The 27,841-nt window shown below is 43.6% G+C and overlaps 1 protein-coding gene across 1 annotated transcript; it reads right to left on the reverse strand.

The window, feature by feature from the left end:
* LOC144265089 (uncharacterized) lies at positions 1 to 24,909 on the reverse strand. Its single transcript, XM_077817306.1, has 7 exons — positions 24,838 to 24,909; positions 24,618 to 24,660; positions 21,829 to 21,880; positions 21,558 to 21,608; positions 6,974 to 7,085; positions 1,247 to 1,413; positions 1 to 74 (listed from the first exon to the last, which is right to left on the reverse strand). The coding sequence occupies exons 3-7, from the start codon at positions 21,872 to 21,874 to the stop codon at positions 1 to 3; spliced, it is 450 nt and encodes a 149-aa protein (XP_077673432.1). The 5' UTR covers positions 21,875 to 21,880; positions 24,618 to 24,660; positions 24,838 to 24,909.
* Between the last annotated feature and the right edge of the window lie 2,932 nt (positions 24,910 to 27,841).

The raw sequence follows: 27,841 nt of genomic DNA on the forward strand, positions 1-27,841 counted from the left end.
TCACTCAGTCTTTGGGCAGCGCTTGAGGATTAGATCAATATTTTGGATACCATGGTGAATTGCACTATAAACACCTAATCAGAAGAACAGGACTTGACATCTCATTTGTAATCAGGTAGTTCCTTTTATATAAAATTATTGTGTAACTAACTTAAGTATATCTACGCTGCATTGTTAACCCAGGTCTGTGGGATCCAGGCTTGGTGTCCAAGCCTACACCTGAGCATGGACACTGCATTGTAAACCTGGACTTACAACTGCTGGGCCCAGGTCTCAGCTGTGTTAATGTGTCCATATTGCACTACATAGACTGTCTGACTTGGGTCTACCGTTTGAGCTGAGTCAATATTGCAAAATGGCAGGGCTTGGACTACAGTCACAGTGATACTCTGGCTCTGACCGAGCCCTGTAGCAGGGTTGTAGGACCCAGGTCCTGAAAGTTTGCTGATCCAAGTCAGACTGATTTGTGTGTGGATGGATGGGGGACTTGAGCTCAAATCTGAATCAGATTTGGTCTTACCCAATGGGTAGGTTTACACTCCCCCCCCCAAAATAAGCCACTGTAGTGACACTCAGAACCTGGGTCTACAGACTTGTGCAGGCAGTACAACATTACAAATAGCAGTATAGATGTTCCCTCTGGGCGTCTGAAACCCAGCAAGGAGGATGGGTCTCTAAGCCTGAGCGAGAATGTCTACACTGCCATTTTTAAGCACTGTAGTGTGAGCAGAGTCTGTAGATCTGACCTCAGACTCCCTGCCATGGCTTCTCCCCGCCCCCCGTTTTCTTAAAGTGTAGACATACTCTTAGTTGGCCAAGAAACAGACCGAAACCTGGAAAAGGTCTCTCAACACACAGAGATTCTAACTATATAGATTTCCTTAAACACAGGATGCTGAACCAGCCCTGTCTTCAGAAAGCCAGCAAACAAAATAAGAGCCTAAGGGTGTGTGTGTGTGTGTGTGTGTGTATTGATGTATGTTTCTGGATATTGCTCCTTTACAGTCTAGCAAACATTCCTGGTGTGAAATCCTTCCCACATGTATGTCACTAGAGTGGGGATTTCACCCCAGAGGTCCAAATTATGGTTTAACTATTTGATTTGGTGGTAAGAAGTGTATACTGAGAGTTACAATTTAGCAAAAAAATCCATACTTTAATAAAATTATATTGTACTTTTAGCCAAACTATTGCATCTTAGATGCTATGGTAATACAAATAATGAACCATATTAGAAGCACTGTACCTGCCTTGCTGGGTATAATGGAGATGTTCTTTGTTTTCACATAGCTTTCATGGGAGTAATTTGCTGATACCCAAATAATTACAGCACGATTCATGTAAAGGAATTTTCGTTCTATTGTGATGGACGTTGATGTTGTTGTTCTTTCAAAACATCTCAGGATTTTATCCCTTGAGGCAAAGAGCATTAAAATAAACATTATTGAACTATAACTTATTAAAGCAGCAATATGACAACTGGTAAATTTTGGGGGCAATTAGAACACACACAATAACTTTAAAAGGCAATCTCAAAGGTGTAGACTTGCATTAATTTTGGTGGAATATATGGGCCCAAAGACTTAGTGGTGTTAACATGACCCTGTTATTGTCCAATATTAAACAATTTTAAATAAAGTTCAGGCTTGGAATTCAGTCACCTCAGCTTACTTAGTACCATGGCAAACAGATTTTTAAAAACAGGTGTTGTCGCTGTTAATGTCCAATCCCATTTCCTAGAAAACAAAACAAGACAACCGCGTACGAACAGGGAAAGAAGAAAACAGCAAAGACAGAAAATGCAGCTTCTGTCTTTGGTGCTCACTTTTCCTTGCAATCTCACTGCTGAAAAAATACAGGCAAGGCACACTATCAGCCACTTCAAGATCTGGCAAATTTGTACCAGTGCTGGGCTGTTTAGGACATTGCTTTTAACTGTCTCTTTGGGTTTGTTGCAGTTTTGGCTGGCTAAACCAGACTCTTATTAGGGTGACCAGGTGTCTGATTTTCAACCGGAACACACAGTCAAAAAGGGACTCTGGTGGCTCCAGTCAGCACTGCTGACTGGGCTGTTAAAAGTCCTATCGGCGGTGCTGCGGAGCTAAGGCAGGCTAGTCCCTACCTGTCCTAGCTCTGCGGTGCACCCCAGAAGCGGCCAGCAGCTCTGTGCACTGCCCCCATCCCGAGCACTGGCTCCGCACTCCCATTGGCCCAGAACCGCGGCCAATGGGAGCTACTGGGGCGGTGCCTGCGGGTGAGAGCAGTGCACAGAGCCGCCTCCCACGCCTCTGCCTAGGAGCTGGACCTGATGGCCACTTCCGGGAAGCAGCGTGGAGTCAGGACAGGCACAAAGCCTGCCTCAGCCCTCCCTCCCCCCCACAAACTGTGCTGCTGACCGGGAGCCACCTGAGGTAAGCCCATGCCCCAACCCCAACTCCAAGACCCTACTCCAGCCCTGAGCCCCCCACAAACCCAGAGCCCCCTCCTGCATCCCAAACCCCTCATCCCCAGGCCCAACCCAGAGCCTGCATCCCCAGATGGACAGTGAGTGAGGGTGGGGGAGCGCAAGCCACTGAGGAGGGGGAATATAGTGACCGAGGGGGCGGGGCATGGCCTCTGGGAAGGGGTGGAGCTAGAGTGTTTAGTTTTAGGGTTGCCAACTTTCTAATTGCACAACTCTTATTAAACAGAAGGCAAAAGGAGAAGGCTGTTTGGAATTTAGCCAGAACTGGTGGCAGTGTCATCTGGGTCTCTCTCTTTCTTTGGTCAGGACATCTCTCAAGATTAGGATGAAAAAGACCCAATCGTGTCACAGTGGATCTTGGAGTCCCAGGAGACCGTGGGTGGTCAGAAATGATGGAGAAGCTTGTTTTTTCATCTTTCACTTATTTCTAGCTTTCCCAAAAAAATCTTTTTGAGGAATCCAAAAAGTAGTAATGGGAAGAATAGCCCACCCCCTCATTATTCTGTTAGGCCTCACTTCAAACACATCAATTTTGGTTCCTTGATTTCTGGTCCCACACTTTTCTTGATTACCAGATGTGATCTTAACACAGTCCTTGAATTATATCATTAGGCCTTTTTGTTTAGATTAATTTAATCTGACTCCCTTTTGCACCTTTTTCCATCAACATTTATTGTTAATTTATTGTGATACTTCATAAACTTTTATCTACTTTCCCTCAGTTAGGCTCACAAGGCCCCAGTTATCACTACAGACCCATCCATTTGAACCAGACCAATGAATGTAACGCTGGTAACCAAGCAATTCTATTTCTGTTCAGATTTAAGTGTCTTTACAAATTTGACATGCATTTTTTGTTGAATATGAATGCAAATAAAATAATGCTAGCCTTACTTTGAGATTCTCTACCTGAACTTTACAAACACTTGAGGCTTTACAGTCAAAGGTTAACTCTGCCTCCACACATATCTGAATCACATGGTTTCTCAGATATACCACTTTTCCCACAACCTTGTATGGTGAATCTTGTCAGGTGCAGAGTGACTGAGCAGGGCTCCACAGGAACCTTTATTTAGTTACAGATCAAACCTACAAGATCAGAGGGTTCTCAACTGCCACTGTCCTCAGGATCAAACTCTTTCACATACTTGGTATAGGAATGATTTTCATACATTATGGTCTCAATGCTTTTCAGGAGGAGGAATGGAAAGGTATCATGTGCCATACTTACCTCAGCCAGCTCAGTGCCAAGCTAGTTCCCTGGCATAAATTAGAGCAGTCTGAAGACTGCCCTAAACTGTGCTAGCTGTCAATAGCTCCTATGGGACATTGAGGCATCCAAGAATTGCCTCCATGAAATCCCATTACTGTAGCCATGACTCCACTGGTGGGACCAGGAAGGGAGATTGGTGCAGGAGCCATTGTGGTGTCTCTGAACAACCCACTGACTCTCCTATCCTGGGGAAATCAAAGTGGGTGGAGTGGCCCCAGCACAGCTGAGGATTTGGCCCTTTTTGCCTGATGGTCACAGTGTAGGACAAAGTTCTGTAAATGTTACATGTGTATCCATGGCTGTAGAAAATAATTGTATATTATAGTATAGGGCATTATTTGGGAAATAGTATGTGATGTAACTAAAAATTGCATTATAATTGCATATACACAAGGGGGAAGAATAACTTTATGTTCAAACCTTTACTTTGGCATTTCCTGACCTCTGAGTGATTTAACTATGGAGCCTTAATGATACTTAAACACAGATTTTAATATAATTTCCTGGCATGTAAACAAAAATGGGAGGTAAAAAGATAGACAGTCTGGGAACATCCTATTTCATACCCCCTAAAAGGTTATACATCCTTTCCCGTACACTGAGGACAGAAGACTTTGTACAGCTAAGGTGCACCATCTCAACACTGTTTTTAAAATGGAATATTTATTTTATGGCTAGTGATATTACTTACCTACCAGCTTTTTTAGAATTCAGTACGTGGTCACAATGCAATATTTAATACATGAACAACGTTTGAAGGTTTTCTCCCCCATCTTCTAAGTCTGATTTTTTGAGTGCACAGCTAGAGCATCTGTGTAAGGTTTTTCTTTAATCTCTTCCTTCATGACCGCTAAATCATATACAGTACTCTTCCAATTTCCAACTGATGTTAATTGCAGAAAGCAATAATGTCCTCAGCTTGGCGTAAGCAAATGCTTTTTTAAAAACCCATAAAAAGGAAGAATATTTTCTTGTTAAGAGCACTGGACTAGAATTCGGGAGACCTTGGATCAAATCCTATCACTGCAACAGTCTCTCTGTGTGATTTTGGAAAAGTCACAATCTCTCTGTGCCTTGGTTCTCAGTCTTCTGCTTGTATGCTGAATCTCTTCTTTCTACCCTTCATCTGGCTTCTCTGTTCTGAATGTAAGCTTTTCAGGCCAGGATCTCTCTCTTGCTATGTGTATGTACAGCACCTAGCAAAATGGGGCCTGACGATGGCTGTGGCCTTCTGGAGCCATTGGAATACTCACATATGTAACCCTTTGGGGTTTAGAGAGTATGTCCCCTTTAAATCTTTTTCCTAGTGGGGAGGGGGAGCAGTGAGAGAAAGGAGGGAAACTTGGGCGTGTGGCTCTGGAGCGCAGGAAGAGAAGGGCTTCAGCCGGGACGCCCTGGACAAAGTGAAGGAGAGAGAACCTGCCTGAAGCCTCGGAAGAACAGGGCGGCCGAACGGGGACACCCCAGGATGGGAGCCAGGAGGAGCACTGTGCCAGGGAGGAATCGCCCGAGAAGGACAGGCCGGAGCTGGACCAAGTATCACTGCTGCCCAGAGCTGCATGGGGCTGTGAGTACTGGGGCTTGTGACTCTGCATTGGGAGAAAGGAGGGAGGCTGCTAGCTAGTTAAGTGGGGAGATGGTCGCTCTGTGTGGCTTTGCAGAGAACAGCAGAAGAGGGTACTGGAGGGATTTGTTGGGGAAAGTTCACTGGCACCGAAGATGACCAGGAGCACCCAAGACTCATCATTGAATTGGAACTTTGCTCAGGACTCCTGAACTCTGTGTGCAGACACATTGCTCAGTGTCTGCCCTTTCAGACTGTGCCACCACTGGGCCTGTGGGGCCTTGGTTTGGATGCAACTCTGTTCTGCTGCTCCCCCTGTACTTCCCCTTGTTGTTTTTCTCCTCTAATCCCTCTGTAAATAAATATCTCCCTTTGTTATATCCATTGTACTTTTCCTGTGGGTGTGCGTGTTCACTCTGGGGGGGTTTGGAACAGGTGCCCCTGGGGTGGAGGGAATTTTTCCTGCTGCATTCCTGCGCCCGCCATCTCTTGGCCAGAGCTGCCTGCAGAGCAGACTCCATCTTGGCCACGAGGTCGCTAAAGACATATACACTATGTATATAGAAACACACATTCAGCCAGGAGTGAGGCAAATGATAGGCAAGACCTGCCTGCTCTGCACAGCTACAGAGTGCCCCAATTGAAGTGCAATAGATTTGGTGCTTCTGCTGGGGCAAGGCAAGTGCAATGGGTTCTCAACACAGGTCTGTGCTCCAACAGGGTTCCTAACACTCCAGGGAACAGAGGCGCTTTGTAGACTGAGTCGGGCAGGGGAGGAGTTGGAGTAGAGCTGGCTGGATCCACCACCATTCCCCACAGAATGGGAGAGTGCAGGAGTCAGTGGGGAGCACTGCAGCTATCAAGCACCTCCACTGCCATTCCAGCCTGTAAGAGATGATTCTCTTGCTCGCTGGCCCCAGTGGGTCTAGGGGAATTCCTCACTGCACAGCCATTTACTCAGCATTAGGATGTGCTCCTAATCACGGCTCTTGTAAATGTAAACAGCAAATGGTGTACATGTCAACCCACACAGTATAGTGAAAAATCACATCACAGTTCAGACTGCTACTTCCCCCTCCTCCCCAGTACAACTACCAACTTGTACTGCTGCTCTCTACTATTACTTTAAAACAAAACAAAACAAAACAAACAAACATGGGCAGGTTGTCCCAAAGGAGGAAGAACCTTTGCAAGGAAACCTGTGAGATTGTGTTCATGGAGTTTCCATTGATTTGTCCCTAACGAGGAAGGGATGGTCACCTGCACCTTCCCCTGTGGAATTAGCAGAGCAGTTAATTCCTTTCCTTACTGAAATTAGATACTAGTGTGGTGGACTCTATAGGAAATGCTGAGATAGATACATAAACTGGTGGAGGCCAGAGCCATCTATGCAGAGGTCCTATATGCTTCTGCATTGCCTACTAGCTCACCTGTCTTGAATCTTTTTCCATCCTCCACCCCAATTTCTCCCATCAGTTTCTAAAATGCAGTTCCCCCTGAAATCAGTGGGTACTACATGTAAGTACAAATCCGAGGGAAGACTTTGACCTTCAGCGTTTAACTATCTAGAATCTGATGGCATGCTTAATATAAGAGAGAGAACTTAAGTCAGGACAGAAAGAATCACATCAAGCAACAATGACAGACTTTCTGAAATGTCTTTCAAACTTACCACTTTAAAATTATTGTATAAGTAGTGGTTTTTGGAGCACAGGGGACAGGCAACCAGGAGCAAAATAGACTTATTTTTCTCTCTGTGTAGCAAGTCAGTTCGCCATGCCAATCTGCAAAATGAAAGCAAACTAAATAAGCAATCACACTATATAGTGAAGGACTATCTTGGACATCTATTTATAACCCCCCATTAACAAGAGGAAGACAACTCTCAAACTAAAGAGGCAACAAGTCTGAAATGGGATACAACTTCTTAATTAACCAGTGGTATTTCCTGTCAAAATGATAGTGTTTGGGCAAAGCAGACATCGATGCAATTAGTACTACAATCAGGAATTACTTAAAACCCAACCACTTTAGGGCTTGTCTATACAAAGAGCACCAGAGGGGTGTGATTTCTAAAGCACACCAGTGTGCTGTGCGGTAAATGCACATCTAGACCCTGCTGGTATATACTAAAATGTACCTAGTTCATGTTAACTTAGAGTTGTTTGAAATGAACTACGTCAACACAAACTAGGTACATTTTAGAGCATGGTCTGGTCTGTTGTGGGAGGCTATGTGCTGAGCCAAGTGGCCGGCTAGGCTAGGCTGAGAGCTTACTAATGAGGCTCTAGCGTGCTATTCTTTGATCCCTAAGCCCTTTAGCTCCATGCCCTTGTTAAGGGATCCTATCTCAGTAAGAACAGGGGTTTAAAAAGCCAGCTCCTAAGCGACCAGTAGCAGCAAACAGGGGAGTTATGTGAGGGAGTTCAGAGAGGCGTTCCTTCTAGGTCCAGCTCTCAAGCAGAGTGGGACAGAGTGAATTACCAAGGAGAGTTTGGCAGCAGAGACAGTTCAGTGGCAGGAAGAGGAGGCTGAGGGGTTTTAACCTAACTATGCCAGAAAACCCTTGAGAAAAGAAACACAGAAAGGAGGAGAAAAACCAAACAAAAACACTCTTCTACACCTAACATTCTCTAAACTTAGGTCACAAACAAACCTTGCAAGAGTAAAAATAATACCGGCAGAAGTCCAGCAGCAGAGGGAACTACCCAGTTTATTGTATTGAATGCAGCATGTACAATTACCTGCCTTGTGGGCAGGTGGCATGTGTGTATTTTCGGTGCAAGCAACTCATGGCCCTCAGAGACTAAGTATGGACTCTTGAGACCAGAGTGGCTGAACTGGAAGAGCGAAGGGAGACAGAGAGGTACATAGACAAGACTTTCAGACACACAATAGTGTGGTCCCACCCCCAGTCTGACAGCGTCTGTACTGCTGAAGAGGATGAAAGTCTCAGGGAAGCAGATGTCAAGCTGGAGTAGAGGGAAATGATTCCATAGCTGGGACCTCCTTCTAGATGATGTCATGATAGCCCCTCACACTGAGGCTCCCACTGAAGGAGAGGACCCAATAACTAGGAAGAGCCAGGTAGCAGAATGGGGGATTCACTTAATAGAAATATAGATATCTAGGTTTGTGATGACCAGGAGAACTGCATGATGAACTGCAGGAGAACTTGGCTGCTGGGTGTGAAGGTTGTGGATCTCATGAGATACCTAGACAGACTTTTGTGTAGTGCTGGGGAGGAGCCCACGTTCATAGTACAGGGTAGGTACCAATGACATAGGTAAAGGTAGGAGAGAGGGCGTGGAGGCCAAATTGAGGCTGCTGGGTAAGAGAGTTCCAAGCACAGGGCCAGGAAGACCAGCGGAACTGCAGGGTCTCAATGCTTGGATGAGATGATGGCGGAGAGAGAAGGGATTTAGGTTTATTAGGAACTGGGGAGGCTTTGGGGGAAAGAGGAGCCTATGGAAAAGATGGGCTCTTCCTAAACCAAAAGAGAACAAGATTGCTGGCTTGTAAAATGTAAAAGGTTATACAGGATTTTTTAAACTAAGGGGTGGGAGAAAGCCAAGAGGTACAGATGAGAACATGGTTCAGGCAGAGACATCCCTAAGGGAGGAATTTTTATTAAAAGGGGAACTCTATATCCTAGTAAAGAGGGTAGGAGACAAGTTGGTGAAATTCAGATAGGAGCTACTGAGAAACAGTCAAATGTAAGATTCCCATTTAAATAGAACACATGAAGGTAAGCAACTGAATATTGACAATGTACAAGTGCTGTCCCATCTAGTGGCACCAAGACCACTTAGAGAGAAGTTAATGAGTCTGCTCTACAGCCTTAGCTAATAGCCGTATGGCTTTTAGCTCATGCAGTAGAAGCTCATGCACTAAGCTCTAGAGGTCCCAGATTCAATCCTGCCTGCTGATGACCAGGGTCTGTTGGTGTTACGTATACATATTGTCATAAATATAAAGGGAAGGGTAACCACCTTTCTGTATAAAATGTTGTAAAATCCCTCCTGGCCAGAGGCAAAATCCTTTCACCTGTAGAGGGTTAAGAAGCTAAGGTAACCCCGCTGGCACCTGACCCAAAATGGCCAATGAGGGGACAAAATTCTTTCAAATCTGGAGGCAGGGGAACAAAAGGTTTGGGCTGTCTGTGTGATGCTTTTGCCGGGAACAAATCAGGAGTGCAGTCTTACAACTCCTGTAAAGTTAGTAAGTAATCTAGCTAGAAAATGTGTTAGATTTTCTTTTGTTTAATGGCTTGTAAAATAAGCTGTGCTGGAGGGAATGTGTATTCCTGTTTTTGTGTCTTTTTGTAACTTAAGGTTTTGCCTAGAGGGATTCTTTTTGAATCGGATTACCCTGTAAGGTATTTACCATCCTGATTTTACAGAGGTGCTTCTTTTACCTTTTCTTTAATTAAAATTCTTCTTTTAAGAACCTGATTGATTTTTCATTGTTCTTAAGATCCAAGGGTTTGGGTCTGTGTTCACCTGTACCAATTGGTGAGGATTATTATCAAGCCTTCCCCAGGAAAGGGGGGGTGGTATTGGGGGCGAAGACGTCTCCAAGCGGTCTCTTTCCCTGTTTTTTGTTTAAAATGCTTGGTGATGGCAGCAGCATACTGTTCAAGGCCAAGGCAAAGTCTGTACCTTGGGGAAGTTTTTAACCTAAGCTGGTAAGAATAAGCTTAGGGGGTCTTTCATGCAGGTCCCCACATCTGTACCCTAGAGTTCAGAGTGGGGAAGGGACCTTGACACATATGCTAGAAGACTAAATAGTAAGATGGGTGAACTAAAGAGCCTGGCATTAAATAAGGATATTGATGTAATAGGTATCACAGAAACTTGGTGGAATAAGGATAATCAAATGGACGAAGTAATACCAGGGTACAAAATATATAGGAATGATAAAACAGGTTGTGCTGGTGGGGGTGTGGCACTAACTGTGAAAAAAAGCACCCAGGCAAAGTAAAAAAATCTTAAATGAATCAAACTGTGTACCACAGAATCTCCATGGATAGAAATTCAAGTCTTGAACAATAAGAGTATAGCAGTAGGAATATACCCCTGACTACGATGGTGAGGGTGACTGAAATGAACAGGGAAATTAGAGATGCTACAAACTAGGGCTGTCAATTAATCACAGTTAATGCATGCAATTAATGCAAAACAAATTAACTAGATTAAAAAATTAATTGCAGTTTTAATTGCACGGTTAAACAATAATAGAATACCAATTTAAATTTACTACACATATTTTTGTATGTTTTTCTACATTTTCAAATACACTGATTTCAATTAAAACAGTACAAAAAGTGTACAGTGCTCACTTTATATTTTTATTAGAAATATTTGTACTGTAAAAAAACAAAATAAATAGCATTTTTCAATTCACCTAATACAAGTATTGTAGTGCAATCTCTTTATCATGAAAGACTTACAAATGTAGACTTTTTTTTAACATAACTGTACTCAAAAAACAAAACAATGTAAAACTTTAAAACTTACAAGTCAAAACATGAAGGGGCATATTAATGTTTTGCATATCTGGTACCAAAATACCTTGCAACGCTGGGTACAACAGTGCCATGCGAATGCCTGTTCTCACTTTCAGGTGACATTGTAAATAAGCGAGCAGCATTATGTCCCGCAAATGTAAACAAACTTGTTTGTTTTAGCGATTAGCTGAATAAGAAGTAAGACTGAGTGGACTTGCTTGAGGTGAATTGAAAAATGCTTTCTTTTATCTTTTTTACAGTGCAAATATTTAACCAATATTAATATAAGTGAGCACTCTACAGTTTGAATTCTGTGTTGTAATTGAAATTAATATAATTAAAAATGTAGAAAAACATCCAAAAATATTTATAGTCAATTTAAATTAGCATTCTATTATTGTTTAATAGTGTGATTAAAACTGTGATTAATCGTGACTATTTTTTAATCTCATGATAAATTGTGATTATTTTTTAAAATAATTTGACTGCCCTACTACAAAGGCAGACAATGCAATAATACTGGGAGACTTCAGTTATCCTCATTGATTGGGATGCAGAGACAAAGTTTCTAGACCCATTAAATAACTGCTTCTTGGAGCAATTAGGACTAAATCAAGAATTGCCTCTTTCCTGGTGGGTTCCAGGACTAAGTGAAAACCTGGATCTAGTCCAAGAAGTGAATCTAGCTGAACTGCTTGGTAACAGCAGCCAGAATGTAATTAAATTTAACATCCTTGCGGGGGGGGGGAGGGAAATGCCAAAGACACCCACCATCATAGCATTGAACTTCAAAAAGGGAAGTATACAAAAATGAGGAAGCTAGTTAAATAGAAATTAAAAGAACCAGTTATCAGGGTGAAATGTCTACAAACTGCATGGAGACTATTTAAAAACATAAGTGGCTCAAATAAATGTGTATCCCAAATAAAAAATGAAGTAACAGGACCAAAAATACCACCCAGGCTAAACAGCAAAGTAAAAGAGGTGGTTAGAAGCAAAAAAAGCATCTTTTAAAAATTGGAAATGAATCCCATTGAGGAAGAGAGAAAGGAGCATAAGCTCTGGCAAGTGTAAAATTGGAAATCAATCCCATTGAGGAAGAGAAAATAGAAGCATAAGCTCTGGCAAGTGTAAAAGTATAGTAAGGCAAGACAAGAAAGAATGTAAAGAACTAGCTAAGTACACAAATACTAACAGCAAAAAGTTTAAGAAGCAGAAAGCCTGCCAAATAATCAGTGGGGCCACTGGACAATCGAGCTGCTAAATGAGCACTGAATGAAGACAAAGCCATTGTGGAGAAGCTAAATGAATTCTTTGCGTTGGTCTTCACTGCAGAGGATACGGGGGAGAACCCCACACCCAAGCCCTTCTTTTTAAGTGACAGATCTGAGGAACTGTCCCAGATGGAGGTGCGAGTAGAGGAGTTTTTGGAGCAAACTGTACAGTATAAGTCATAGAATATTAGGGTTGGAAGAGACCTTAGGAGGTCATCTAGTCCAATCCCCTGCTCAAAGCAGGACCAACACCCAGCCAGAGCTTTGTCAAGCTGGGCCTTAAAAACCTCTAAGGACGGAGATTCTACCACCTCCCTAAGTAACCCATTCCAGTGCTTCACCACCCTCCTAGTGCAATAGTGTTTCCTAATATCCAACCTAGACCTCCCCCACTCCAACTTGAGACCATTGCTTCTTGTTATGTCATCTGACACTACTGAGAACAGCCTAACTCCATCCTCTTTGGAACCCCCCTTCAGGTAACTGAAGACTGCGAACAAATACCTCCTCACTCTTCTTTTCTGCAGACTAAATAACCCCAGTTCCCTCAGCCTCTCCTTGTAAGGCATATGCCCCAGACCCCTAATCATTTTTGTTGCCCTATGCAATACTCTCTCCAAATATATCCTCATCCCTTCTGTAGTGGCGGCCCCAAAACTGGACTCAATACTCCAGGTGTGGCCTCACCAGTACCGAATAGAGGGGAATAATCACTTCCCTCAATCTGCTGGCAATCCTCCCACTAATACAGCCCAATATGCCGTTGACCTTCTTGGCAACAAGGGCACACTGCTGACTCATGTCCAGCTTCTCATCCACTGTAATCCCCAAGTCCTTTTCTGCAGAACTGCTGCTTAGCCAGTTGGTCCCCAGCCTGTAGTGGTGCATGGGATTCTTCTTTCCTAAGTGCAGGATGCTGCACTTTTCCTTGTTGAACCTCATCAGATTTCTTTTGGCCCAATCCTCCAATTAGTCTAAGTCACTCTGGACCCTATGCCTACCCTCCATCATATGCCTCACCAATCTATTAGAATTATTTGATGGCGTCAACAAACATGTGGACAAGGGTAACTAGTGGATATAGTATAACTGGACTTTCAGAAAGCCTTTGCCAAAGCCCCCAAAAGACTCTTAAGCAAAGTAAGCAGTCATGGGATAAGAGGGAATTTCCTCTCAAGGATCAGTAACTGGTTAAAAGGTAGGAAACAAAGGGTAGGAATCTATGGTCATTTTTCACAGAGGAGGAAGGTAAATAGCAGGATCCCCCAAGGATCTGTACTGGGACCAGTGTTGGATGTCTTATTTTAAGAATCTAATTAAGGACCATTGCCAAACAGTAGGATATGAGGCTGGATAAAAATATAGGCCTATTGAATTATGGCATTTCCTACTTTTTTAGTCTTTCTTTACACCCATTAGTCATGCTTCTCTCTGGTAACAAAGACTTATTGCTGTCTGACTGAACAGCATGTTATGGGTCTGTGAAATACTTCCACACTTGTTTAAAATTTAGATTGTGTATTCTGCTTTAAAAAAATTGGAACACACTGTATGCTCCTTAAATTACCTTAAGGGCTAGCTAATGTAGCTGCATTCTTTGCACACAGATTCCATTACTGAACTCTGCTTGCAGTGCGTGTTCTGCATTTCCAACTCAGCAATGTTAACTCCCAGAGTTGGGGGGAGATGAACACACAGCTGCCCTCCATTTACAGCTGATATCTAGATGCCAGAAGTAGGTCAAGATTGGCTTTTACAATCTCCAAAAGTTTTAGCCATTACCTTTTATTTAAGACATGTAAGTGGGGGAATAGTCCCACTATTGTGGGGAACTGGCTTCTGCACTACACCGGTGAAGTGGGCTAGCGAAAGGATCTGAGTCCTCGCTCCCACTTCCTTTACCCAGTGGCCTCCCTCCCCTTCCACTCTCCTGTCTGGCACAGTCCTCGTAACCCCAACAAGGCTGGGCCCAGAATTCCTGGGGGGTCGACCCCCAACCTTGCTGTGGTCACCTAGTACAGGGGCTAGAGTGTCCCCACTCCGGGGTACTCTCTGCACTGGGCACTTCTCTGATCCACTGACCATTACATACAGGTTAAAGCAAATGCAAGTTATTCAATCAACAATTAATTTTAAAAAGAATAAGGAAAAATGGGAAAGGTTAAAGGAAACACATCCACCCGCTCTGTGGCAGGGAACATGACAAACAGTGTCTCTAGAATGTCCGGGCAGTTAACAGTCTGTTCCTTGTAAGTCCCAGGCCTCCTGCTCAGGCTCTGGCTGTGCTGTAGGGATGCTATGGGTTGGACACTTGCGCTGGTGGTGGCCACACGCTCTCAGGCTCTAAGCGGTAGGACCCTTCTTCCCAGTGTCGCCCCCGCCCTGTCGGGGTTACGATCCAAGCCTGGTCTGCAGAGCCTCTTGGCTGAGGCGTCTCCCTGTGCTGGGCCTGCTGCCCAGGGTCCCCCTCGCTCTCCTCACCACACCCAGCTCTGGACCACTCCAGCCCCAGCTCCACCACTCTGTCTCAGCGCTGCTGCTGCTGCTCTGTCTCCAGCTCCCTGGGCTGCTTCTTTGGCCCCTCTGCCTCTGGTTGCTACACCAATTCACACAGTCCCAGGACAGGTCTGCTCTGCAGGCTGCTTCTGTGACTCTGCTCCCAGCACTGACCGGCTTCGTGGGCTGCTTTTCTGGCCCCTCTGGCTCTGGTTGCTGCAGCTCTCCTCCCAGGGCAAGTCTGCTCTCTCTGGGCTGTGCCTCTGGCTTTGGGGCTGCAGCTCTGCTCCCAGGACAGGGTCTGCTCTCTCTGGGCTGCTTTTCTGGTCCCTCTGGATCTGGCACAGCTCTGCTCCCCAGATTAGCTTGGCCCCACTCTGTCTGACCCAGGCAAATCCAGCTCACACAGAGGATGGGACCTCCCTGGCCTCCTGACTCCCTGATTAGCCTGCTTGCCCTGTCATTCAGGCTGACCTGGAGCATTGGCCTCTCCCCATCGTTCCTGGGGACTATCAGTCTCAGGGTCCTGATTTCCCACAGACCCTTCCCCTTTTACTACTGGGAGCTAGCCAACCAAAACACCCCCACTGAATGTTAGTAAGGGGGCAAAAGTCCCTTTACACATGGAACACACCACCCGCACTCACATCTTCATGAATTCTCAATATCAACACACTTTTTTTGCTTTAGAAAACCACTTGCAGATTTGCAGCTTTTGCAGAATGAGGCAACATGACTACCTGAGGGCCTTTGGTTGCCTATAGTCTGCTTAACGCAATCAAGAGCTTTAAGGATATAAACAATATAGATCCAGATAACCTGAAGAACAAACAGCTGCTCTGAGTCCCAATCCAGAAATTGAGAATGACTGATCAAATTTTATTTTGTCATTTAAAGTAAGTTTTTAAAAAATCAAGTGAATATTTGCAGAATATTTTTGCTTAACTCTTATTTTAAAGCATCTTTCTTCCAATGATCTCAAAGCACTTTCCAAATATTTAATGAATTTATTCATAGACATCCTGTGTTGTAGATAAGCATTGTTTATGACTATTGTATAGATGAATAATGGAAGAATTGGAAAACTTAAGACCAAAGTTTTTCAAAACGGACACTGATTTGGGGTGCTTCAGTAGTTTGTTTGTCTAACTTGATACCTAAATACTTGAACATGCAAAATTAGTGGACACTTCTGAAAATATAAGCCTAGACTATCTGTACAAGGTAGCATATGAAGTCAGGAGCAGAGCTGAGAAGTTTAGGCATTCTGATTTCAGGTAACTTGCTGGAAACATTAGAGAATTATCCCTCTTCATGTCAATGGTTCATCCAGTATTAAACCTTGTTGAAGCTAATTCCAATCAGCTAAAGAAAACACAGAGCTTCTGATAATTGACACAGTAATGGCCCAGACCTGAATTCCTTGTGTACCCAAAACTCCCATACAAGGAATTCAGGATCATACCTTTAAACGGGTAGGAGTTTCTTTTAATACATTACATCATCATGTAACATTAGGCAAGAGACCAACATTGGAAGATATATTTACTGAATCGCGTACTTTTGAAGTTATTTTTCAGTGATGTTTTCTAATTCAGAATAATAGGCTAACTAGGACTACAGTACGTTAGCATACTGGATGAAATGTCAGTTTCTTACTTATCAGTTAATAAATAATATGACCACAGGCTTGGTATACAAAATGATTAATTTTTTCCTCAAGAACCTAAAATTTATTTAGTGTTTTTTACAGTTTGTCAAACACTGACAGTATTTTTAAAGGAACTTTTTTTTTAGTCTTTAGTGTCCCCTGGGTTTTCCGCAATATTTCAGAAATCTTAAGTATTAGAAATTGTAGTAATTTTTTTCTTTTCAGTGTATGAACTGTGAATTCACAGGAATTAAGAAATTATGTTCCTGGGTACCACGCCCTAGTTTATAAACGGACACCAAAATAAAATGTAAATGTACTAACTTTAGAGACGAGGATAAGGATCTTGAAATGTAGAAGATACAACTGTAGTTCTGTTTTCCTGATAACTGTAGTCAAATCCCCATTGTACAAATCTCATTTTCTCATTTGCACAGATTTAAAAAAAACCAAACCCCTGTCTGAGACGCATCTTATTACTTGGAAGTTAAACACTGAATGTAAGTAGAATCTCTCTGTAGAGCACTGCTGCCTTCTGTGGTGTTGCACTCTGATTTGTAGTGGAGTAAATGAGAGAAGAATCAGTTCTATTCTCTTCTGCACAGAGCAGAGACACATCACTGTATTTTAGAAAACTCTTCCTACAGAAGCACGATCTTAAATTTTTGGATCATCCCTCCCACAGAGAAACTTGTGGGAAGGAGCAGGGAGCCGGAAAACTCCATGAATTTGACTTTGTGACATTCCCAGGCATCCGTTCCTTCAGTCAGAAGGAGTTTTAGGACCACAAAGTGGAGAGGGAGTACAGCCTTTAATTCCCGTGGCCCTAAAGCTTCACAGGGAAGGGAAGCTTGAATCCTACAGCCAGCCCCTCCATGCTGTTTGCTGGCATCTGTTCCTCTGTCAATGGTCAAGCACGCTGCACCTGCACAAAACCCCCTGCACCCCTACCCAAGAGAAGGTCTTCTGTGGAGTCTGAATTAATGCTGCATTAATTTAAGTGCGGATACCTGTTACCTTTTCAGGGGCAGAGAGTAACTCTTTCTCCTTACCCCACCAGCCAAAATTTCCTGGATGCATATGGGGTTTTTATGGGGTCCGGGAAGAACTGGCCATAGTGTTGAAGAGTCCCCTATGCTTGTGCAAGTGGAGGAGATCATCTGACTCTTATTACTGGTGGCTTTACAAAAATGCGTTCAGTTTGCAGGTGATTACATATAATGAGCAACTTGGAAACATAGGAAATAGAGATGGACAAGGCCTATTAGCTCAGCTGATCCCTCTCCCCGCTAATGCAGGTCTGTTTGTACATTACATTCCTCAGTACCTTGACCAGGTCAGTTTTCATTTATTCAAACAATGATGTTCCCACCACTTCATTCTACAGTCAAATAAAGCTCCCCATTATCAAGTGTTTCCTTATTGATCTTAAATTTTCCTTTGCACAGTTTCATCCAATTACTTCTAGTTTCATTTCACTGTATCTCCTCCCACCAGAGATCTAATCTCTTTTGAAAAGACAAATGGGAAATGGCCCAGTTTTTTCACTTTGAAACCTCTTTTTATTAGTCAGCAAGATTTTTCAGCAATGTTTTCATAAGGGTTATAGTCAGCAGATGCCGAATTAAATGTGTGGCCTGGAAAGCTGTGGCTGATTGCAGCAAAAATGACACACCCAGCGCACACTGTGTACTCAGAGTCCATCTTCTATGCTGGAACTGTTTTTATTGGCAGAAAAATCCTATTTGCTGAAACAATTGTTCAGCACCCCAACTTTCTGAGAGGCAGCTGTGAAAGTTCCAGCAGGTTGCTCTACTCCTGCTGTGCCTGTCATCCCAGTACCGCCAGTGGTGCAGCCTGGCCTGATTACTCTTGCATCCCCAGCTGGGAAGGGCAATGTGCCTGAGGGGGCTGCAGTAGCATTATTTTCACAATGTTTTCCAATAGCCTTTTTTCTCATCCATCTGCCACAGCTCTCGCCAGGTGCCTCTTCTGAATCACAGCATCCCTTGTCCGCCTTCCTCCCCCTGACTCCATTTCCCCACTCCTCTGTAGTTCCCACCAGATCTACCTACTTCTGGATTTGTGCTGGTGGGAGGAGGGGGGAGATCTCACAGCAACATCCTCCTCTGCTGCCTCTTCCTCATCACTGGTGACATTTGCCCCAACCTTGGCCCCCTCCACACGACCCACACCCATCCCCACCACCACCATCACCACCTCTTCCTCTTTCGTGCCACCATTCCCAGTCTCACACCCATCCCCCCTCCTGCTGTCTCTGGAATGCCCACTCCATCTCTAAAAGGATTGCAACCATCCATGACCTTTTCACATCTTTTTCCCTCCAGCTCATGAATCCCTTCATCTGACATGGCCTCTGGAGCTGCCCTCTCTTACAGAGGACTCTCCTTCTCTCACACTCCTCATCCTGAGTCAGACCTACCTTCATGACTTCAGCTTCCATATTGATGATCCATCCAGCCACTTAGCTGCAAGTTTCCTCTCCCTCACTTCTTCATTTCACCTGCTGCTCTGTTTCCCACTCACCAAAAAGTGACTCACCAAAGTGAGTCAAAACTGATTTGACGTGGTATTCACCAAGAACTGCTTTCTGATCTCTCTGTTGCTGAGTTCCACGCTCCAGTCATCACCTGGTCTTCAACATCACCCATTAGCCCCTCTCTCATTCCCTGTCACTTGGCCTTTCCATTACTTCTAATCCATCAGCACTGATTACTTCTGTCTGCTTTCAGCCCTTTCCTCCCTGCCTTTTTTCTCCGTTGATATGGTTGTTGACTTTCTCCGTACTTCACGCTCCTCTGTCCTTGCTTTTTTTTCCTCTTCCCTTCCATTGCAAAGTCATTCCTGGCTCACCTCCAACGTCTTCTTTCTCAACTTCTGCTTTTGCTTTGCAGATCAACTCTGGCAGAAATTCTGTGAGAGGGTTGACTTCCTCTTCTACCAATTTGTTCTCTCCTCCTTCACTTTTGCTTCTTCATTGGTAAACAGCTCACTTCTCCAATTTAATTGAATCTCATGCCTGCAATCCCAATGGCCACCGTTGACTGTCCTCAACCCCTCCCATCGTTCTGCCTCCCATTCTCTCGCCACACAACATCTTGCCAATTTCTGCCAAGGGAAAACTGACAACATACAGTGTGACCTTTCCTTCCCTTCCTACAACTCCAGCCTCCTTTCTTCTGTAACTAATGCAGAAGTTTCTCATCTGTTCTCCTCCTCTAACCCTTCCTATGCGCCAGTGACTCCATTCCCTCTCTAAACCTCCTTGGCACATTCCCTCCCTCTTCTCCTTGACCTCTTGCTCTCCTCTGTCTCTTTCCCCTCACAATACAAGCATGCTTTAGTCTCTTCCATCTTAAAGAACTCCCACCCTTGACCTCACTTATCTCTAACTACTGCCCCATCTCCCTTTCATCTGTAAGCTCATTGAACACACTTTCTAAAAATCACTGTCTGGAGTTTTTCTCCTTCAGTTCCAACCTAGACTCTCTTCAATTCGGCTTCCATCCCTTGCAGTTCATCGACACCTCTCTTGCCAAAGTCTTCAGTGACTGGTTCCTAGCCAAAGCTCAGACCCAGTCTGTGGGGGTTCAACAGGGCTTGCTTGGTCCCTCATCCCCCTTCTCCTTTCACTCTACATCTTATCTCTGGGTAATCTCATCCACAGATCCAAATTCAACTGCCAATGCTATGCAGACAACTCACTAAACTACTTCTCTACTCCAGTTCTGTCTCCTTCTGTCCAAACTAAAATCTTGGCCTGTGTCTCAGACAGCTCCTTATGGCTCTCTAGCAGTCAGTTCAAGATAAACATGGCTTCAGCAGAGCTCTTAATCCTCCCCTCACCCCCCAAATCCTCTCTGCTACTTCCTTTCTCAATCACTGTGTTCAACTCTACAATCCTGTGGTGGTCACTCAGGCCTGTAACCTGGGTGTCCTCTTCAACTTGGACCTCTCTAGGGCCTTGCATCCAGGCCACATCAAAATCTTGCATAACATCTCTATGATACGACCTTTCCTATCTATCCACACAGCTAAAACTCTCATACACTGGCTCCCCCTTCCCTATTGCATCATCATATTGCACCTCAGTTACTACAACATCCTTCTCTCTGCCCTTGACAAATGCAATTTTACCCCCATTCACACCCATTCAGAATTCTGCTGCAAAGATCATTTTCCTAGCTCAGCGTTTTGACCATGTCACGTCTCTCCATTGAGGTAAGAGAGAAGGGGGAACCAAAATAAGCTAATAGTCTTCATTTTCAAGTCCCTTCACAGCCAATGCCCACCCTACCTATTGTGTGTCATTCACTATCAAGCTGTTGACTCCTGCCTCAGATTGACTCTTGATGCCAGTCTCCATTGGCCACTTATTTTCAAACAAGCACTTTTGTGCTTTCTCCCGCACTGCTTCTTGCAGCTGGGTGGAGCTCCCTGTAAACATCCCTACAGCTACCACATTATCCTCCTCAAAATTCTCCTTTGCCACGATGCCTACCAAAAAAATGGACAATGGTTAAGCTGGGGTGCTGAGACAACTGCCTTTCATGCTGATTCCTTGCACTCCCCATCTGTTGTCTCATCTTCTAGCTACAGCATAAGCATTTTGGGGAAGGGACCATCTTTTTGTTCTGTTTTTGCAATGTCTAGCACAATAGGGTCCTGGTCCACGATGAAGGCTTAGAGATGTGACAGTAACATTAATAACAGCAGCATGTCAGTTGTTCCAACAATTGTGGTGAAAATAGTCTCTCTCTAAATTAGACTGTTTTGATTGCTGTGATATGAGATATCAATCACTTGTCAGTAGATGCAGAAGCACTGTCTTTCTCTATCAAATATTCTAAAATCTTCAGCTTTTAACATTGTCATGCTAGCTGGCCCCATTGCTATAGACTCCATTGCCTGGAGTAGCTGCATGTTTGCATGGATTGGTTGTATCCATACAATAGCAATGCTTGGTTGTTATACATCACCATTTCAATGGCATGAATGTCTCTGCTTTTCACTAAATCTGCAAACATAAAAAGTTAATCTTTCCAAGTAAAGCCCTCTGCTCCATACCCTTGAATTCATTCATTGATTGCAGTCAGACACCAATGAGTAAAGGTTCATGCTCTGAAGAAACTGCTGGTGCTACTTTCAGAAATCCCTATCCACTGGAGATTGGATTGCAGCCAAAAAACTTTACTCTAATGAATATTTCAAACCCAAATTGATTATCCAATCACTTCAACTGTGGCATTTCCTTCACAAGTGGGGCCCATCCTTAACTGGCTACTGCCTAAAGAGCGTTATTTACCTGGAACTTGCTTGCAAAATGGAAGCTCAGATTCCAAGCAATCAGAAGAATCTGGAAGATAATATAGGATAAAATTAACAGCAAGAATGTAAAACAAATATGGAAAGAATAAATGTGTTGAAGCTCTCTCTTTTTAAAGTTTTTGCATAGTCTCTCCTGCCATGAGTTAATACAGACAGTTCTTTGGGCATGGGATGATCATACTTAAATAATTTATTACCATTTTTTACTGTTTGTAAATGGATGAGTTATGCAGTGAATGAAAACTCACCTGTTGTGAGCAAGGCCATAGACACAAGCAATAAGAAGCGCTTCATCTTCTCCTTTAAAAAGAAGCATAATCATTACTATGGGCGTATGCATGGGCTTCAGTCCACCTCTAGCTGAAGCTCTCCAAAGTGCCCATTCAATCCACTACCCACTACACTAACATCAGGTGAATACCAGTGACTCTCTTGTGGCGCTTATTGGCGATACACTGGATTGTAAGAGATACCGAGACTCATAGTTAGCTGTTAGTTATACCCAGGTGGGGAGGGGTGTCGGGCTGGGAAGCTCTTATGGCCAGCCACCGGAATAAGGATCTTTCTATAGATATGACTGCAAGGGGCCACAACTGGGACGCTGACTAGTGCAGGATAAAGAGCAAGCTGCTCAGGGGGATTTACATTCAAACTGGGGATGCCAGGAAAAAATTTGGCAGGGGAAATGTGACCTGTGGACTTTTTTCAGGAGCTGGACAAGATTTTGATCAATTACCCTACTGCCCAACCCAGGAAGGTTGTGGATGCTGCTGCCCACTCTGCTAACCTCCCGCACCACCCAAAGGATGATCAGTAAGATTCATTGGATGATGAGCATGAGGAGGTCAGTGAAGAGCTGTCCCCAGAAAACCAGGATCTCTTTGGGACAGAGGATCTTGATGCGAGCAACAGAGCCCAATTCCTGGCCAGAAATCTAGGCCCATGCCATGGAGGACACCGTGCCCACCCACCTATTTTCCTTTCCTCTTCCCACATCTGTCCTGCCGGGTGAACCCCCTTGCACCCAGACACCATTTGCCAGCTCAAATCTCTGAATTCGTCCAGCTTTGAGTGCTGAAATACAGCCCAAGCGGCCTCTACCTATTCTGAGTTGCCAGTGTAGTATTGCTGAGCATTGTTGGGCCCATGCTGGCTGACAGCAATTCAAAAACAGAGCTAGCTCAATCAGAAAGGAAGCATGGGGTGAAGCCCGTGGAAACCTGCCTGGCTTCTGCTATGCATCCCTCAATGCAGAGCAAGAAAAATCCCAAAATGCACACAGCTGAGCAGCAAAAAAAATAGCCATGGGATGCTCTAGAGAATGTCGTATGCTTAGTACTCAGCAAGCTGCCTCTGTGTGTACACAATAACGCAGGCTGAAAGTGCGGCTTACATACTGCAAGTTAAATAATGCATGTCTAATCAATCCATTTTAAACTACCCCTTAGACAAGTCGTTACTTGTGAGATCTTTTAGGCTGTCCAGAAGAGAAGGGGTGGGGGGAGGGAAGGATACAGTAATCTGAAGCACTCAAAAATAAGATTGCTCAAAACCACTCAAGAATAGTTGGCAGGGATTGTTCTTTTCCATCGTTAAGCTATATCATTGCTAAAGAAAAACTCAAAAAATAAAAGTCAACTTGTCAATTATAGTTTGATGGCAGAAACAGTGGATCAAAGAGTTATAGATTAGATCATAAAAAACAAGAGATGAAACAAATGAGGAGGAAACAATAGAGCCAACTTCATTAAATACAAAGTACTCATTTGAAACAAGAGGGGTAATCACATTTAAGGCAGCCTATTTTCCAGTGAAGGGAGCCTGCACTGTGAACAAGACAGTCCAGCAGCAAATATATTGAATTTGATAAGTGTAGGGTTTGGGGAAGCTTAGAGGGGAGAACACCATAAACTAAGTCCAAATTATATTTATTAGCACTCCAAAACTCAACATTGCTTTAATGCCATTTTAAAAATAAAGAATTTGGGACAAATATAACAAGTATAATAGAACCTTGGAAATCAAAATAGCCGAGATGATAAAATGCTGAAAACTGGAATTTATAATAGGAATGAATAAGAACTCATCTTTAATTATAGCATAGCTGCCAGGTTCCTATAGTAACCTTTTTATGTATAATGAAGCCTGAATTATTCTATGTAAAATGTTCTTTAAAAATAGCCACTTTCTGCAACCTTTCAATCTTATCCTTTCACCCTTGCAGGCCTGGTCTTATATCAGAAGTGAAATGGAACCTGCAAACCAGGTTGAATGTCATTCTCTGAGATATTGGCAAATGTTCAGTGTTGACTAGACTAGACCACCAAACTCGATTCATTTGGGACGAAAGCAGATTTTCAGCCCAAGTTTCCAGAGAAAAAAAAGGCTTTTGCATAAAGTCAATGTTCTACTGGATTTCTTCAGCTCCTCCTCTCATTTATTTAAATTTGTACTATTCTACAATAAGACAACCATTGCAGGTTCTGGGCACCCTGCAGCCCTTCAAAACACAATCTTAAAATAAACCACTTCCACCAATCCATCAGTTACCCTAGATAACAATAACCTAGCAACAACAACAAAAAAATAATGTAACCCCCCCCACAACAGAATCCCTCCCTCACTCCAACCCTCCCCTGTTAACAATCTCTTTCTATTTTACTCTGAAGAGGAATTGTTTTTTAAAGATGGGGGCCTTAATGAAGAACTCCCTGTGAGGCTTTTTCAGCTTTCTATCAATGGGGCTCCAGCTCATGCATCCCCATATATCACTAGCTGTGGTGGTCAGACTCTGATCCTGCAGTTGCACTCCTGTGGCTAGACCCCTGCATTCATACTGAGCCCCACTGAAATCAGTAGGAGTCTCCCCATGTGAATAAGTTTGTTGCATCAGGGTCTTGGATAGATAGGTTAGGCCATTTAAAGCTTCATAAGTCAAGCCAATGCCTTAAAATCAACCCAGAAACCAATAGGCACATCAGTTATACAGTTATATTGTATATGGTAAGCAATATAGCATATTTAATTAAGGTCCTACCTGGTTTGAAGTACAGTAGCTGAGAAATCTTCATTCCCCTTTGCTGAAATTGCATAATATAGTTATTTTAAATAAGTATTATTTCTGTGGCCTATGGACATTTTACTAAGTTAATACATTTTTGGTGTTTTAGTAGTAAAGGCTGAAGTTCAGTTTATCTCCCTTCTAACCAAGGTTAGCTTTCATTAAAAATCAGCTCACAGACAGTAGGATACTGTACCCAACGCCACTTCCTCTAGGTTCACCTCCAGGACTCCAAGATAGTAAAAGCTAGGACAGATTCTTGCAGAGTGTAGTTGCCAAAGAAACACATTGTGTTTCTGATCTCAGAGACTAACTCTGACATGTTGTACAGAAGAGATCCCACACAGCCCTTAGCCACGCCCCCTGAGGGAAATTTGGAACCACAGGGAAATCTCCACCCCACCCACTTTCCTCCTTGTCAATTTCAAGTTACACCATAAAATAACTTATTGCTAAAATATTTACATATTATCTCAAAGAGAATCAGGATGTACACCCTAATGTGTTCTCTAACCAGAGACCGTCAAAAGGTTGAGTTCCACACAACAGGGTGAAAAAATCCCCCCAGAAGCCTGTACAAACCACAAATAATATATACATACTAGATAGCGAACACAGAATACAGAAGAGCAAGCAATTCACAATCTCAGGGGTAGACAGACATGCACAAGTGTGCTAAAACGAATGTAGTCAAGATAGCATGGGCAGCTGGCATTCCAGGCAGGTTTGAACTCAGACAGCTAGCCCAAACTGCCATCAGTGTTCCCCTGGTGATACTGAAATTTGTAGTGTGCTAGGTCAAGCAGAGCTAGTGTGTGTGTGTCTGTCTACCTGTGCTGGTCTGGCTACCCACCCAGCTGCAGCGTCGCTACACCCTTAGAGTATGGGGTTGTTCTGTGGAGAAAGTGGGAGTAGATGCATGGCATTTTACAGAAACAAGCACAACATGCAGGTCACATGTTGTGAGTACCTTGTTTTGAATCAATAGTGCTTTGATCATGGCTTGCCTCTGAGTGCACGTTACATGTTAATTTTACCTGTCTGTTTTCAGCCATTACCAGCTTCTTCTGAAAATAGAAAGTGAATGTAATGACTGTTTTTAAAAACCCATTCCTCATTCAGATTTATATGTTTATGTATGCTGTGACAAAGTTCCTCCTCTACCTTGATGGGTCCTGCGCTTATTGGCGGATTTTGCTCGCCTCACAGATCCACAGTAGCCCTCAGTTTGGTCACTTTCGTGGCTCAGATCTGCCGTTCACTCAGATAACCTCATCACTCAGCCAGCATGGGGAAAAAAGAGTAAGAACAATCCCCGCAGTTTCTGCTGATCCACCACGTGTGTTGGGGACCAGCTCAGAGACCTTCCCCTCTGGTGGAAGCTCCTGTGTTGGGTCAGGAGTTGGGAGGTTTGGGGGGAACCTGGGCCCGCCCTCTACCCCGGTTCCAGCCCAGGGCCCTGTGGACTGCAGCTATCTAGAGTGCCTTCTGGAACAGCTGCGCGACAGCTACAATTCCCTGGGCTACTTCCCCTTGGTCTCCTCCCAACACCTTCTTTGTCCTCACCACAGGACCTTCCTCCTGATGCCTGTTAACACTTATACTCCTCAGTCCTCCAGCAGCACATCCTCTCATTCCCAGCTCCTTACCCACACACCTCACTAACTGGAGTGACAGCCTTTTTAAACCAGGTGTCCTGATTAGCCTTAATTAATTTTAGCAGCTTCCCAGTTGGCTAGGTGTTCTAATTAGCCTGCCTGCCTTAATTAGTTCCAGAAAGTTCCTGAGTGTTCTGGAATAGTCCCTGTTATCTTACCCAGGGAAAAGGGACCTGCTTAACCTGGAACTAATGTATCTACTTTCAACCACTCTCTTGTAGCCACCTGGCCTGAGCCTGTCACAGTGCTCAACACCTGGAGCCTATGTTCCTCAACAACCAACACTCCCATTCTCTGAGAGAAGGATCAGCCTCATACGATCACTAACAAAGTATCAATCAGTATAAAGCGAAATGGAAGATTGGCATAGGTAGTGTCTCTCCTGTTAGCACAGGTAGCGTCTACACTGAAGCACTGCAGTTGTGCAGCTGTGCTGCTGAAGCGTTTTAAGTGTAGACAAGACTTTAAATATTACCTTGTAACATGGAATACAGATACTGCAAGTGAGATTAGCACATGCAGCAACTTATAAACATTTCATAAAGTCTAAACACATTCTTACAATTCTAATTCCTATTTTAAGAATAATAACACACAAATGATCCAGACTGGTTCCCACAATGTATTTATCTGTGATCAGCGGAGACATAGGGACGTTGGCTTGAGCTGGCACCTGGTCTGCCAGCATCACACTTAGCCTCTGGCCTAAGTCTGCTTTTGTTGCTCATTAAATAATGATGACTATAAACGTTAACCTAAGAAGCTTCTGCTGCCATCAATCCCACCTTCACATCACTTTGGGTGTTCCTAGTGTTTTCCTTGGCAAGATTTCTTTTCCTTCTCCATATCCATGTTCCACAAGAGAGACACTGAAATCCTTTATAACCCTGGGTCGGAGCTAATAGGACTCACCTGGTCTGGCTTTCAAGCTGATTCAACAAGAGTGTTTTTCCAGCTCTATACAGACTTCTAGCATCTGGATATTCTGTGCAGTTTGGGTGCTGTGAAACAAATTTCTTTTTGAAGGGTTTCATATTTTTATTTGGTTTTGTCATTTGTTTGTGATGCAAGATGCAGGAAATCACAGCTAGTGATCTGACGATGCTCTGTTTAACTTTCACCGAAAACCCTGTTACCTGTAAGCCCTAAACAGACAATTTCATCTTCACCCTCCCTCACATAAGCTATTTCCTTTGGACTTTTGTAAATGTAAATCATAGGACTGGATTCTGCAATGTGCTGAATCACTATAACCAGTTCTGACTATAAAATGGAAAATCTCACATAGGGTACAGAAAAAGAAAATCAATAACCTATGTTCTCAATACCCACTGTTGAGATTGCATGGACATACAACTGGGAACTCCATTGGCTATGCAGAAAACAAACGTGTACATTTTGACAGGTTTTTATTTTTTCCATCCTGTGATGAAGTTTTTCACTACACTAAAATGCAGCCCATGAGAAGCAGAAAACAGATGTTGCCAGAAGGGAACATACTTCAAGCAACAAGCAATTGGAAACAAATTTTACTAAGGGGTC

The sequence above is a fragment of the Eretmochelys imbricata genome, chromosome 5 (assembly GCF_965152235.1).
Source record: "Eretmochelys imbricata isolate rEreImb1 chromosome 5, rEreImb1.hap1, whole genome shotgun sequence".
NCBI lineage: Eukaryota > Metazoa > Chordata > Testudines > Cheloniidae > Eretmochelys > Eretmochelys imbricata.